The 14,629-nt window shown below is 47.4% G+C and overlaps 1 protein-coding gene across 1 annotated transcript in view; it reads right to left on the bottom strand.

Annotated features, from left to right (window-relative positions):
- Nucleotides 1-2,073: 2,073 nt before the first annotated feature.
- The window catches only part of TGFB1I1 (transforming growth factor beta 1 induced transcript 1), a 34,192-nt gene continuing 21,636 nt past the window's right edge, over nt 2,074-14,629 (bottom strand). Inside the window, exons 7-11 of the mRNA XM_087714081.1 lie at nt 13,141-13,413; nt 10,627-10,800; nt 9,119-9,200; nt 5,389-5,537; nt 2,074-2,688 (exon numbers count right to left, since the gene is read on the bottom strand). Of these exons, the coding sequence (XP_087570207.1) occupies nt 2,422-2,688; nt 5,389-5,537; nt 9,119-9,200; nt 10,627-10,800; nt 13,141-13,413 (945 nt within the window). The 3' untranslated portion in view covers nt 2,074-2,421. The remainder of the gene's footprint in view (nt 2,689-5,388; nt 5,538-9,118; nt 9,201-10,626; nt 10,801-13,140; nt 13,414-14,629) is intronic.

The following is a 14,629-nucleotide window of genomic DNA, read 5'->3' as shown; positions in this document are numbered from 1 at the left end:
CTGCCCAGCTTGGGAGGGGGTTTGCCAGGCGGCTGCTCGTGAGTGTGGTCACCTCATGGCTGCTTCACCTCTGAGGCTGTGTCTGGCTCTTCGGGAGCCTGCTTGCAAGAGAACAGCCGCCCGGCAATTCCCCCCTCTGGCCAGGCAGAACACCACTCCCCAAACTAACAGTATCGCAAAGGCAGCAAGCAATGTGAGCTCCTTCCCCCCCCCCCCCCGGCTTCTACGGCTTGACACCTTCGGGATACCGCTAGGTCGGTGAGCAATGCTCTGTCTGGCTGGAGGGGGGGTGTTGTCCAGGGGGCAGGGGGAGGCTTATATTTTTGCCCATGTGAAAAATGTGGCAAGGCCTTAGTTTCAGGACATGTTGTATTTTTGGGGAAACATGGTATATTTGCCTTCATTCGTAAGGAATTGGAAGTGAAAAAAGGCACTTCAGTCTTCCTACCTTATAAAGACATTGTTAGCTCAAAAGACAGTAAATCTTATCTTAAGTTGCAGGAGTGGAGGTGTCAGTGGTGAAATTCAATTTTTTTTACTACTGGTTTTATGGGTGTGGGTTGGTGGCCATAGCAGGGGAAGGATACTGCAAAATCTCCATTCCCTCCCCACTCTGGGGTCAGCCAGAGGTGGCATTTGCCGGTTCTCCGAACTACTCACAATTTCTGCTACCAGTTCTCCAGAACCTGCTGAATTTCACCCCTGGTGTGTGTGTCTAAATGCGGGTCTCTCCACAAAAGCAACTGATCTCATCGCTTGGTTTTATTTTAATTAAGTGAATTTTATTATATAATACAGCAGTGAGCAGGTAAAAAGTTGGCATAAAAAATTGAGTGGCAGAAGGAAGAGCCCATGCTCCTTAATCCCGGCCAAGTCGTATTATATAAAAGCCACCATGGGGATTATTAACACAGTAAGGTTTTTTAAAATGGCCCTGATGCAGCCTAATGGCAAGCTGTGACATACTCTCCTTCCCTGCTTTCTTCATGGGCAATTTGTTTTAAATAAAGGAAGGATTGTCATCATTTGGAGTATTTTTTTTTTCAAGGAAAAGGAAAATTGAAGATGCAAGGGTGGGGGGTGGGGGTACAAGATGTTGCATCCTTTTTAGCTGGTCCCTTATCAAAACTTCCTCCAAGGAAGTCCAGTAGGCCATAAACCACAGAGCTCCACCACAGGCCACAAGGAGGCAAAAATAACCTCCAGCAGGGTCAGTGCAAAACTTGCATCCTGGTTGTCTGATGCAAATGCTTAAACTTCAGCACTGTACAACCATATGTGTTTTGTCAGTCTCCCCACTGTCCCCACCCCATCCCACCCCACCCAATCCCGTCTCACAAAGGATCCACTCAATGCATCAAAGTGCATAAACTGTTGGAAAGCTCCAGGCGTTCCTGAGCATCTTCGTAGCACCTCTTTCTGTTGGCAGACGCTTCTGGGAGTTGTAGTTTTGACTAAAGTTTGGATGGTCACATTTCTGTATTCGTACACGATAAAAATAAGAGGTTGGCTAAGGAGTTACTGTTGATCTTTGGTTGCAATGGAATTAATTTGGGTGCGGAGATCAAGAGGTCTTTCAGATTGACCTGGATGGAGCCCAGGGGTGAAATCAACTTACCTTCGCTACCGATTCGCAAATGTGACCACACCACCTCTGCGCATGCGCAGGACCGTCTGCGCATGTGCAGAGCATCAAAAACAGGATGTGATGATGTCCGGGTGGGTGGGCGGAGCCTCCCGCCGCCGCTGCTACCGGTTCACCCAAACTGGATAGAACCGTCTGAATTGCACCACTGATGGAGCCACTGCTCTCCACAAATTAAATACCAGGATAAAAATATCCAGATGTTCCAAAGAACCTTAGATGTGAGCTGACCGGCTCCCACCAAGATGGCTTTATGGTTGAGAAGAGCTGTAGGGCAGAGCGCTCAACCCATACAGCTGGACTTAGAGGTAAAGACACCAGAGGTGTGGTTGCATCACATCCTGGTCTTCTGAGGACCTTACCAGCTGATATTGGAGATGTGGCTTAAGGCAGGGCCTCCTGTCAGAAGTGCTGGTGCTGGAGGTGGGGGGGGGGGGGAATGGTGGCTTAAAAGTGGCCTGGTATTGGTTGGGGGATAACGCTTGGCTGCTTGTGCGGGAACAGAGGCCTGGCTCCTGAGAAGGATGGGAGGAGCAGATCCGACTTGCTTCCTTCATTGCTTGCTTTGCGAGTAGCTCTGATCTACAGGCGTGGTTTTTGGCAATGGTGGATGGGCTCCCAGGTTGAGGGTTGGGGCCCCTTAAGGCACAGGTATTCCCCCCCCCCCATGCATGGCAGTGGGTGCGGCTCATTCAAAAGCTGATGATGGGCCCTCCCCCTTTCCCACGCCAGCAGGAGGCGTGGCCTGACCCCAGCAAGGCCAGGACCCCTCCCAGTCACCCGAAGAGCTTGATAAAGCAAGGGTGGCAATAGGGCTTCTCGTTCTGCTCCTTGAAGGTGCCTTTGTTGAGCTGCTTGAGGCAGAAGGCGCATACGAAATGCTCCGGGTGGAACTTCCGGCCCATGGCGGTGATGCAGCGGCCGGTGATGGGTTTCTCGCAACCAGAACAGAGCGAGCCCCTTTGCTTGTGGTAGTGGATTTCGCAGAAGGGCCGTCCACCATGCTCAAAGAAGCTGCCATTCATGAATGGGGTGTAGCATTCCTAGAACATAGAGCAAACCATGAGGGAATTAAAGAAAGCCACCTGTACAGGTTGTCCCTCAACTTACCAATCATTCGTTTTAGTGACTGAAGTGAAGATGACACTGAAAAAAGGGACTTACAATCAGTCCTGGCTCTTATTACCATCACGGTGTCCCCATGGTCACCTGATCAAAATTTGTGCATTTGTATTTATCATGGTTGCAGCATCCCAGGGTCATGTGGTCACCATTGGGGACCTTCCCAGCTGACTTCCAACAGGCAAAGACCGTGGGGGAATCTGGATTCACCTAACAGCCGTGCTGTTCACTTAAAAGCTGCAGTGATTGACTTGCAAAAGTCACCCATGGGTGCAGCTCAGTTAACAACTGCCTTGTTTAGCAATGGAAATGCTGGTCCCAATTGTTTTCATAAGTCGAGGACAAACTTTGGTCATAAGTCAAAGACAACCTCTAACTCCATATGGGCCTACAAGGCTACATTTCCTTGACCAGGGGTGGGATTCAGCCAGTTCAGACGGGTTCGGGCGAGCCAGGTGCTAATTTTACATCCTGGCTGGCCACACTTATCCCAAACTGCCTCTCCCAGGAGTCTCCAGATGGACTGTTTTGAAAGCCAGGTGAAGTGCAGGGCCCATGTGGAGGCTCTGGGAGGGCGAAAAATGGGCCTCCCAGAAGTTCTGGAAGTCTGGAAACAGGTCTGTTTCCAGCCTCCAGAGGGCCTCCAGAGGCCAGAAGAGGCCATTTTCACCCTCCCGGAGGCTCAAACAAGGCCTCTGGAGCTTGGGGAGGGTGGAAACAGCCCCCACCCATGGTGCAGGAAGTCGAGTAGGCCATGTCCACCATGGCCACACTCACCCTGCAACTGGGGATAGAACCGGTTGCTAAAAATTTTGAACCCCACCCCTGTATTCCTTCCGAAAGTTTTTCTGCACTCTGGGCAAAATCTCCCACAATCCAGAGCACATGCTTTTCCTACACACCCCACTGCCCTACCTGGGTCTCTTTCGGCATACAATTCATCTCCCCAGCCAGGATGACTAGAAAGGCTTGAAGTCTGGCAGGCAGCAGATGGGACACCCAATCTATCTAAACTGGTTCACAAATCTATTGGATTTGATTGCCTCCAAGTAAGGTTTCATCAGAAATTGATTTTTAGGCTGAATTTTTAGAAGATGAGAAATGCCGGGATTTGTCCAAAATTTGCCAAGTAGACCCATATGACACTCCTTATTTGTTTTTAAATTAATTTTTGTTTAGTAAATATCTAAACTGGTTTCCCTAATTTGGGCAGATCTTTCATTTTTCAAAAAGAAAAGTTCCTTGCCTTTTATCCTTCTTGAATTCAACCCATTTGAAGGGCATTTTCCCCTTAATTTGTGCTGTGCATTCTGGTTTAGATGGCATTATGTATAGATAATCCTCAACTTACAATAGTTCGTTTAGTGACCGTTCAAAGTGAAAAAAAGGGATTTGTGACTGTTTTTCACGCTTATGACTGCTGCCCCATGGCCATGTGATTTACGTTCGAATGCTTGACAACTGGCTCATATTTATGACGGTTGCAGTGTCCTGGGGTCATGTGATCAATTTTTGCAACCTTCTGACAAGCAAAGTCAACGGGGAAACCAGACTTAACAACACTGTCATGATTCACTTAACAACTGTGGCAAGAAAGGTCATAACACGGGGCAAACGTCACTTAATGAATGTCTCACTTAGCAACAGAAATTAGCAACGTCTTACCTGCAACGACTTCTTCAGCTTCAACCACAATAATACTTGGCAAACAATCGATACAAACTCAAGGTAAAGTGCTCCAAACTCGATTGCAGAAAATACGATTTCAGCAACGCCTGGAATGCTCTACCTGACTCCATTGTTCAACGCCTGGAATGCTCTACCTGACTCCATTGTTACAGCCTCAAACCCTCACAGCTTTAACCTTCAACTGTCTACTGTTGACCTCACCCCATTCTTAAGAGTTCCGTAATGGGGGCGTGCATAAGTGCACCAGCGTGTCTACTGTTCCTGTCCTACTGTTCCCACTTATTTGTACTCATTTTCCTTGTTCACATCCATGTTTATACTTATACCTGATATCTTGTACATGTTTGACAAACAAATAAATAAATAAATTGTGGTCGTAAGTCAAGGACTACCTGTATCAAGATCTAAGTTCACAGCTGTTTCAAGGCTAAGCCATGGAGTAGATCCAGATACAGTAGGTCTCAGTCATGCTTTTAACATGCAGAGGAGTCCCAAAATTAGGTTCTTGGAGATATGACATTCCCCCCCCAATTTCAGAGCCGTCTTCAGCTGGCACAAGTTAAGATAAATTTCATCAGTAAAATCCTGTGTTGCTTTCAGGAGCTAACACTGAACTGTTGTTTTCTTCATCTTGCAAATGTTAAGTAGGATCAAATCAACCGTTATTATTCTTCTCACCTAACAATCATCACCTTTGCAAGGGGGAGCCACAAGTAGAGATACTAACAAATTGCCCACCATGGAGAGTTTCCCTGTCTGTTGCGGCTAGGGCAAAATTAATACTATAAGACGGTGAGAGGATAACCACAACCGGTCAGTTTCATTTTCATCTTGAGAACTCAAAGTGACTAAAACCATTTCCCTTCTCTGGTTTTCTAACCATCCTGACGAAATTGCACACAATCCAACCCTGGCCCAGAGCTGATATTTACCCTGCAAACAAAACATTCTGGATGCCACAAAGCGTTGAGAGCCGAGATATAGTTCTCCAAAATAGCCTGGCTGCACCCTTGACAGCGAGTGGAGAAGAGCTCATAAAAGTCCTGGCGACAATACTGCTTCCCATCTTTCTCGTGAAAGCCTGCAGGGGGAGACAGAGAGTCAATAGGGAAGGGACCAAAAAATGGTGCAGCTCACTGCCACCCAAGGGCTATCAGTAGTACTGCACAAGGCCCGATTCAGAATTCCTTTGCAATGCTAAAGTTGTGGAAATTTACTTAAGGACACCACAAACGTTCTCCAACCAGGAGCCCTCCAACTGAGGTGGGCCTCAAGCTATATAATGGGCAGCAGTCCTTTGGGTGGGGACAAAAGGAAATGAAATTCGAAAAATTTGAGGAGACTCTAGTTGGGAAGACAGGTTGTGTGGGCAACCAATAGTCCATAAGGGCCAATAAGCACCATAGTGCTAAATTGCACACTTGTGTTGCATGCGAAAAAGATTGTTACCCAGTCATACGTTGTACCAAACTTTCTCTATGACATCATCCCATCTCTGCCATTCTCCCTATGGCTTTTGGAGTATCAAACTTTAAATGTTAAACTGACACACACAAAAAAGAGATTTACTCCTGATTTAGTAGACACAACCAACTTATGTCATCCCTCTCAGATTGTTGTGGCAGATTCGGACAGTGAGGCAGTTGGGGAGGAACATGGGCCAGTCCTGGAGTCTGGGGAATGCTCGGATGAGGGCTCTGTGTCGGAGGCAGAGACGGGGCCAAGGCCGTCTGGCAGTGATCAGGGGCCTAGGGAGCTAGACAGCAGTGAGGCAGAGGAACAGCTGGAGCCTGTTCCCAGCATGCGCATGTGCAGTGTGCACTGCCAGAAGAAAAGAACAACTCAGAAATCAGGGTAGACTTGGGAGTAAAGCCACAGGATGGTGAATGGCCCCTCCCACAGGAAATAAAAGAGGAGTGAAAGGGGGGGTGGACTTTTGCAGGAAACAATTCGTTCGGTCAGTTGTTAGATTCATTTCAGGAGTGTGAATCTGTCTGTGAATTTCAGAGACACTGTGCCCAGTCTTTCCTTGGAAAACATTTACATGGCACCTTTCCAAGATAGATAAGGTCTGTAGTCATAAATATTCCTTTGAAAGACTGTTTGCCAGGCCTTGCTGAATGTGAATGAGAAGAATTCACATTCGCTTAATAAAAGGGTTTTGTCGGGACCAGGACTCTGCCTCGTGCTTTTTGGGGAAGCTTGGATCAGAACATAGATCAAGACAGAAAATACAATCAAACAAGTTAATTCCACATTATTGCAAAGTTCCATTTGCAAAATTTAACAAGTGAGAAAATACAGATATCCCACTGTCTTTTTTTACAGCATAGTAAGGAGTTTATTTCTCTACCTGTTATGCAGCTCCAGGTTTCCCGTTTTCTTATCTCATCATTCCCTAGGCAGCCTCTCTTCCTTCTGTCTCTCAAGGTCTTTCCCACATACCATTATAGACAGTCCTTGACTTACAACTATTCATTTAATGTCAGTTTGAATGTCACTGAAGAAATGACCTGATTCTTTTTCAAACTTACAACCATTGCAGCATCCCCATGGTAACGTGATCAAAATTCAGATGTTTGGCAACTGGCTCATTTTTATGACCATTGCAGTGTCCCAGGGTCATGTGATCACCTTTTGCGACCTTCTGACAAGCAAAGTCCACGGAGAATCCAGATTCACTTAGCAACAATGTTACTAACTTAACAACTGCAGTGATTCACTTAACAACTGTGGCGAGAAAGCTCATAAAATGGGGCAAAGCTCACTTGACAACTGTCTTGATTGGCAACGTAAATTTTGGTTTTGATTGTGGGCATAAGTCAAGAATCACCTCAGGTAGTCGTCAGCATTAGGACCATTATGGAAACACCACAATTCTAAAGTGACTGCACAGTCATTAAGTGAATCAGTGGTTCTCTATGGTGCAAAGTTTCCCGGAAACCAGAACTAAATACCGGTTTCAGGAGTGGGCTGCTATGGGTTTGCCCAGAGTCAGGAGAACCCAAAGCTAACGTTATGGCTGTTTTGGAGAACCCCTAAATCCCACTCAATCCTGACAAGACCGAGTGGCTTGTGTTTTTCCCTCCCAAAGATTGGCCCTGTATTCCATCTCTCAGGCTGGGGGGTGAAATTATACGCCCCTCAGACAGGGTTCGCAATTTGGGACTCCTCCTGGACCCACAGCTGACTTTAGAACATCATCTGTCAGCTGTGACCAGGGGGACATTTGCCCAGGTTCGCCTGGTGCACCAATTGCGTCCCTACTTGAACTGGGAGGCTCTCAGAACAGTCACTCACGCCCTTGTGACCTCAAGACTGGACTACTGTAATGCGCTCTACATGGGGCAGTCCTTGAAGAGCATTCGGAGACTTCAGCTTATCCAGAATGCAGCTGCGTGAGCGATTGTGGGTGCACCTCGGTACACCCTCATCACACCTGTCCTTCGCGAGCCACACTGGCTGCCTGTTGGACTCCGGACACGCTTCAAGGTGCTAGTCATTACTTTTAAAGCCCTTCATGATATTGGACCTGGGTACTTGAGAGACCGCCTCCTGCCAATTACCTCCCTATGACCAATTAGATCCCACAGATTAGGCCTCCTCCTCCAAATACCATCAGCTAGCCAATGTCGACTGTCGACCCCTCGGGGGAGGGCCTTCTCTGTGGCTGCTCCGGCCCTCTGGAACGATCTCCCCGTGGAGATTCGGACCCTCACCACCCTTCTGGCTTTCCGCAAAGCCGTCAAGACCTGGCTATTCTGGCAGGCCTGGGGCTGATGAGTTCCCAGCCCCACTTGAATTGCTGTGACTGTTGTGTTGTTTTTAATCTGTTTTGTGTATCTTGTTCTTGTCTTGTTTGTTTTTTGTATTTCCCCCTTTCCCCACTTGTTTGTTAGCCGCCCTGAGTCCCTCGGGAATAGGACGGCATACAAGTATAATAAACATCCAAACATCCAACATCCCACACCTGGCTGGCCTTGCCTAGCATGTCCCGCCACTGCCACCCCACCATGCTCCTCCCAGGAGTCTCCATGTGGCCCATTTTGGATGCAAGGTAAGTGCAAGGCCTGCACAGAGGCTCTGAGAGGGGGAAAAACAGGCCTTCCGGAAGGCCTCCGGAGCCTGGGGAAGGCAAAAATGCCCCCCCTCCCCCGCTGTGGTGCAGGAGGCTGACTAGGTCACGCCCCCATGGCCGCACCCACCCAGCAACCAAGCAAAGAACCCATTGCTGAAATTTTTGAAGCTCACTCCTGATCGATTTACACCAAAACCATTGTAAAACATGATCTCACAACCGCAGGATGCTGCAAACAATTGTCAATGCAGCAGCCATATTGCTCAGCTCCTGAAGCTTGATCACATGATCACAGAAGGGACCCTTTCTTAGGTTGGATGTAACTTCAGACAGTTACTGATCAGTGGTAAATCAAGGACTACCTGTCACTCAAGTGACGTCAATTCCTGGCAAAACGTGTGAACCACCTTGAAAGATCCGGCTAGGCACATCTAAAGCAGGGGTCTCCAACCTTGAGAACTTTAAGACTTCTGAAGTCCACAAATCTTAAAGTTGCCAAGGTTGGAGACCCCTGATCTAAAGAGCTCCAAACAGGATAGAACCGGTCAAAGTCAAAATCCCCCCCTGCCAGCTGCCGTACTGACCTTCCTCTCCAAAGGGCCGCCTGCACTTAACACAGCAGAAGTGCTCTGGGTGCCAATTCTTATCCAGCGCAGTCACCATTTTCTGAATGGACCACAGGAAGGCCGAAGAAGGGGAGGAAAAACACTTTGTCAAAAATGTGCTAAACATGGTTATTGCCGCTCTGCATTTCCCAAGGTTTTTTTAACTTGCTCAAGCCTCTTTTTTCAAACCTCCTATGTTTCAACCCAGGTCTTCTGTATAAAAGCTCCCTGTGAATGTCACAGCAAATTTCAAATCCTAATCCTATTGTCCATTGGTTGATGGCATTTATTTCCGGTTTTCTGGCAAAAATGCCCATGGAAGAAAATGAATTCGTTTAAAAAGCTATCCTGTTTGCTTACAGACGGCAGAGTTGGCTTAATGAGTGTCGCAAAAAAAGAAAAAAAGAAGATAAAATCAGGCAGTCAGGTGGGGTTAGGACAGGAGTGTCAAAAACTTGATTTCATTGAGGGACGCATCAGGGTTGTGTTTGACCTGGGGGTGGGGGTGGCCAGTTCAACATCACTCATGTTGGCGCCTGTGGTGGCCCAAGCGCTCTGCCAGCGAAAACAGGCTCCCGAGCTGTGTTTTCGGCTGTGATGGCTGCCTCCTGTAACCCTCTGCCAGTGAAAACAGAATGGCCCTCCAGAGCTCCGTTTTCACTGGCAGAGGGTTGCAGGAGGCCATTGCAGCCGGAAACACAGCTCGGGAGCCCGTTATTGCTAATAGAAGCACCATGCGGCGGTCCTTCACTGTTTCCAGGGTGGCCCTGCAGGTCAGATCTAAGCACCCCGCGGGTCAGATCCGGGCCCCGGGCCTTGAGTTTGACACCCCTGATTTAGGACAATTCACTGCAGCCAACTGGCCACGGCCATTTTGCCGCAGCCAACTCGCCGGACAGGAGTTACACTAACGTCAAGAAATGGTGGAATAGAATAATTAAAGAAAGGATGCCAAAAGAGGGACAAAGTGAAATGTGGATGACAAAAATTAAAATGACTTTTACAATTGTTTTGAATAATTAAACTGAATTTTTTAGTTGACCTGTGGCGAGTTGGCTGAGGCGAATTGTTGGGTGGTGGCCCATGAACGATCGCCATGATTTATAACTGTAATTCTGGCCTCCATTACAGCCATGTCACGTTTCATGCCACCCCTCGGGAACTGAAAGCTGCAGGTGTTTGCACCCTGCGAACAACACAACACCCAGTGATTTCTAACCCTGTCAGAGAATGAAACACAGGGAAGGCCCTTTTAACAGCTTTGTGGTGTGAAATAAAAAGAAAAAAACTGCACGGCTCTCTCTCTCTCTACTGCTATCCAGCACTTCAGGCCCTTGAGGAGAAAAAGGGTGAGATGAATGAGCAGACCCCAAAACCCACATTCAAGATTGGACTCTCAGAAAAATCACACACAGATCGCACACACACAGCACTTGCTCAAAACCGCACCACACGTTTTCAAGCAGGAGGAGAAAAAAAAACCTCACATCCAGGATGGGTTCGTTGCAGAATCCACAGCGGGGAGAGAACAGCTGAAAGTAATCTCTCTCGCAGTAGGGGGCGCCGTCCTTCTCAAAAAAGTTGCTGCCCCCCATCTCCTTCTGGCAATAAGTGCAGACAAAATGCTCCGGGTGCCAAGTACTCCCCAAGGCAGTTACCACCTGGATGAGGGGGAAAAAATGGAAGAAAGAAGGCCCCCGTAAACAACTGTCCATCAGACGGCGACATTACAGGTAGTCCTCGAACCAGAACAATTCGTTCAGTGACCGTACGAAGTTACAATGGCACGGAAAAGACCGTTTTTCACACTTACGACCATTGTGACATCCCCATGCTGACATCCCCGGCTCATATTTATGAGGGTTGTAGTGTGCCAGGGTCACGTGATCACATTTTGCGATGAGCTTCTGGTGAGCAAAGTCCATGGGGGAAGCAGATTCACTTAACAACTTGCAGCGATTCACTTAACGGCCGTGGCAGGAAAGGTTGTAAAATGGGGGCAAAACCTACTGAACAAATATCTCACAGCAACAGAAATGTTGGGCTTGATTGTGGTTATAAGTTGAGGGCTGCCAAAATTGATTGATTGTATTTCCTGCCTTTGTTATTTTTACAAATTATTCAAGGCGGGGAACATATCCAACATATACCTTTCTCCTCCTATTTTCAACCACCCTGTGAGGTGGGCTGGGCTGGGGAAGATTGACTGGCCCAGACAGCCGATTTTCAGGCCTAAGGTGGGACTACGGTAGATCTCACAGTCTCCTGGAGACTGGCCCGAATCCACTCATATGGCTTTCATGCCCAAGGGGAACTAGAATTCACTGCTCCTGGTGACTGGCCCAGTCACCAAGCTGGCTTTCATGGCTAATGCAGGACTTGAATTCACTGTCTCCTAATTTCTAGGCCAGCATCAGATCAAACTGACTCTATGAAAGATCTCTGCTCCAAAACGTTTTTTGCTCCTCTGTCCTTCCACAGACTGCAGTTTATTTATTTGTTATTTTATTTATTAAATTTATTTTCTGCCGTCTCTCAGGGCGATTCTTGGAAGTTTTCATCATAAAAACAGAAGTACAAAATTAAAGATTAAAATGAAGAAAGATGAAATGACTTAAAACCCAGAATATTCTTTTCATTAAACTAGACACTATATCCAATTCCAGCAACCATTCTTAATGTGTTTTAGCCTCCTCGATCTAAACCAGGGGTGGGTTTCAATTTTTTTTACTATTGGGTTGGTGGGCGTGGCTAGATAGGGGGCATGTGACTGAGTGGGCGTGGCCAACTTGATGTCACTCACGCCCCCTTACCAAGGCATGGTCACTGAAATGGTGGCAAAAAATTTCACGGGGGGGGAGGGGAGGCTCCAGCCTTGCTGGAGCTAAGGGAGCACCTGCAAACTACCCAGTAAGGAAAAAAAAATGTGCTCCCTAGGCCCCAGGAACACTCTGCAGGCTTCAGCTATGCTGGGAAAAGGAAAAAAACGCCCGTTTTGGCGAAAAACAGGTCTTTTTTTTTTTTTGGCAAAAACAGGGGCATTTTTCCCTTCCCCCAGCCCTGCTGAAGCTTGCATACTCAGTTTTAGCAAAAAACAGCCCATCTCTGGGATCTTTCTGGGACTGGCATGTGCTCACAATTAAAAAAGGGTGGGAATTACATTTTTTCAATGAAGATTGTTCTGCGCATGTGCAGAACAGAAAATAAAGATGGCGGCACCCGGGATAGAACTGGTAGGGTCACGTGCCCAGCCGAGTTACTACCTATTTGGCCAAACCAGTCCGAACCGGTAGGAACCCACCTCTGATCTAAACCTAGATATAAACCTAAGTCTAAAACTTACCATCTTTTCGGAGTATAAGATGCACCTTTTTCCCTCAAAAAAAGAGGCTAAAAATCTGGGTGTGTCTTATACACTGAATACAGCATTTTTTGCCTCCTGAACCCCCCCCCCCTTCACCAAAATGGCTGTGCATAGCCTTTAGGGGGCTTGTAGAGTGCTCCTGAGGCCTGGGCCTGGCAAAAATGAGCAAAAAACGGGCCATTTTTTGCTAGTTTTGTGGGGGACCAGCCCCACCCCACCCCAGGAACACTCTACAAGACTCCTAAAGGCTATGCATGCCCTTTTTTTTTTGTAAAAAAATGGCCCATTTTCGCAAAAAACGGGCCATTTTGGGAGGTCTGCAGAATGCAAAAACTTTTTTGTTAAATTTGCCTCTTCAAAATCTTGGTGCGTCTTATACTCTGAAAAATACGGTAAGCCTAAATCCAAATTACAGCAATAGAGAGGGTCAGCAATTCCTCCTTCAGCCTTCTATGACAGAAGGACACGGAAAGTGGAGAAGGATTCCATAGCAGTTAAAAATTCACCAGACGGGAAAAATTTTGTTAGGCTAATGTCTTACTACTTCCAGATGCAACGTTGGTTCTTCCTGATTTCCCTGCTTGTACCCATCAGATCTACCCAGGTATCTGACCCCCACATACAAGACGACGCTGACCTGCCCAGCGATGGGTTTTTGACAGGAAGCACAAAGCCCCTTAGCTGTGGTGGAAATGCCTTGGCGGCTGAGATCCGACTCCAGCATCACGAGCATGCTATCCAGGTTCCCGCTGGGCTGGCCTGGGGACATCTGGGGGGACATAGCCGTGGGGCCTGGGCAAACAGATGACACCACAGGCTGCTGAGCTGAGGGCACTTGGGCGGGAGCAGGTGCTGGTGGCACCATGGTGGTCGTGGTGGCAGCTGTGGTGGGAGCAGAAACTCCTGGAAGCTAAAGGTTTAGGAAAAACACAAGGTAGTTAAGAGTCATGTATGAACAATGTTATCAATTGCTACTTCTCTTATTATGAGCCGCAGTGGCGCAGTGGTTAGAATGCAGTACTGCAGGCTACTTTCGCTGACTGCCGTCTGCCTGAAATTTGGCAGTTCGAAACTCATCAGGCTCAAGGTTGACTCAGCCTTCCACCTTTCCGAGGTGGGTTAAAATGAGGACCCAGAGGACCCAGGCTGACTCTGTAAAATGCTTAGAGAGGGCTGTAAAGCACAACGAAGCGGTATATAAGTGCTAATTCTAAGTGCTATTGCTATTATTTGTAGCAAGGCTTCAAAGCCGATCTCCAGAAACCTTAAGAGAATTGTTTTCTTTTGTGTTAGGAGAAAATGATGTGAATTTACAACAGTTCCTTTAGGGACCTTTTGAAGTTACAAAAGCACTGAAAAAGGTGACATGACCGTTTTCAAACATCACCATTGCAGCATCCCCATGATCATGTGATTTATATTCAGATGCTTGACAACTGACTCATATTTATGATGGTTGAAGTGTCTTGGGGGGTCACATGATCTTCTTTTGCGCCCTCTTGACAAGAAAAGTAAATGTGGAAGCCAGATTCGTTTAAAAACAGTGTTACTGTTTTTTAAAAAAAAAACTGCAAGGGATTCACTTAAGAACTGTGGCAAGAAAGAAAAATAATGAAGTGCAGCAAAACTCACTTAACGGCAGAAATCTGGGGCTCAATGGTGATCGTAAATCGAGAACTACCTGCCTGCTCTGGTCAAATAAAGTTAGAATGGTGCCCAGCATAGCTGGGGGGGGGGGGAAAAAAAACCAGAACATCTAATTCATGGCTCAAAAAAATTGGCCAGATAAACTTTAAGCATTATTTTAGAAGGGTTTTTCCCCCCGTAGTTTCACTTCAGGAAAATAGATTCTGAGGGCATCAAGAGCCATTACATTCTGAGGAGGTAGTTGGAAGTAAACCTGGTGTTGGGGTGGGCTGCTAATGTTAGTGTAGCTAATGTTATGGCCGGTTCGGAGAACTTCCAAATCCCACCCGTAGTTGACTCCGCTCACCCCACCCCATCCCAAGACTCTCCACGCGGCCCGTTTTGGATGCAAGGTAAGTGCAGGGCCCATGCGGAGGCTCAGGGAGGGGGGGAAGCGGGCCTCCTAGAAGTTTTAGAAGGCCAGAAACTGGGGGAGGCAG

The sequence above is a fragment of the Thamnophis sirtalis genome, unplaced genomic scaffold (genome assembly GCF_051295495.1).
Source record: "Thamnophis sirtalis isolate CommonGarterSnake01/CBP01778 unplaced genomic scaffold, rThaSir2_p1.2 scaffold_4, whole genome shotgun sequence".
Lineage (NCBI taxonomy): Eukaryota > Metazoa > Chordata > Lepidosauria > Squamata > Natricidae > Thamnophis > Thamnophis sirtalis.
The sequence above is the reverse complement of the archived record's forward strand: the minus strand, read 5'-3'. Positions and strand labels throughout refer to the sequence as shown.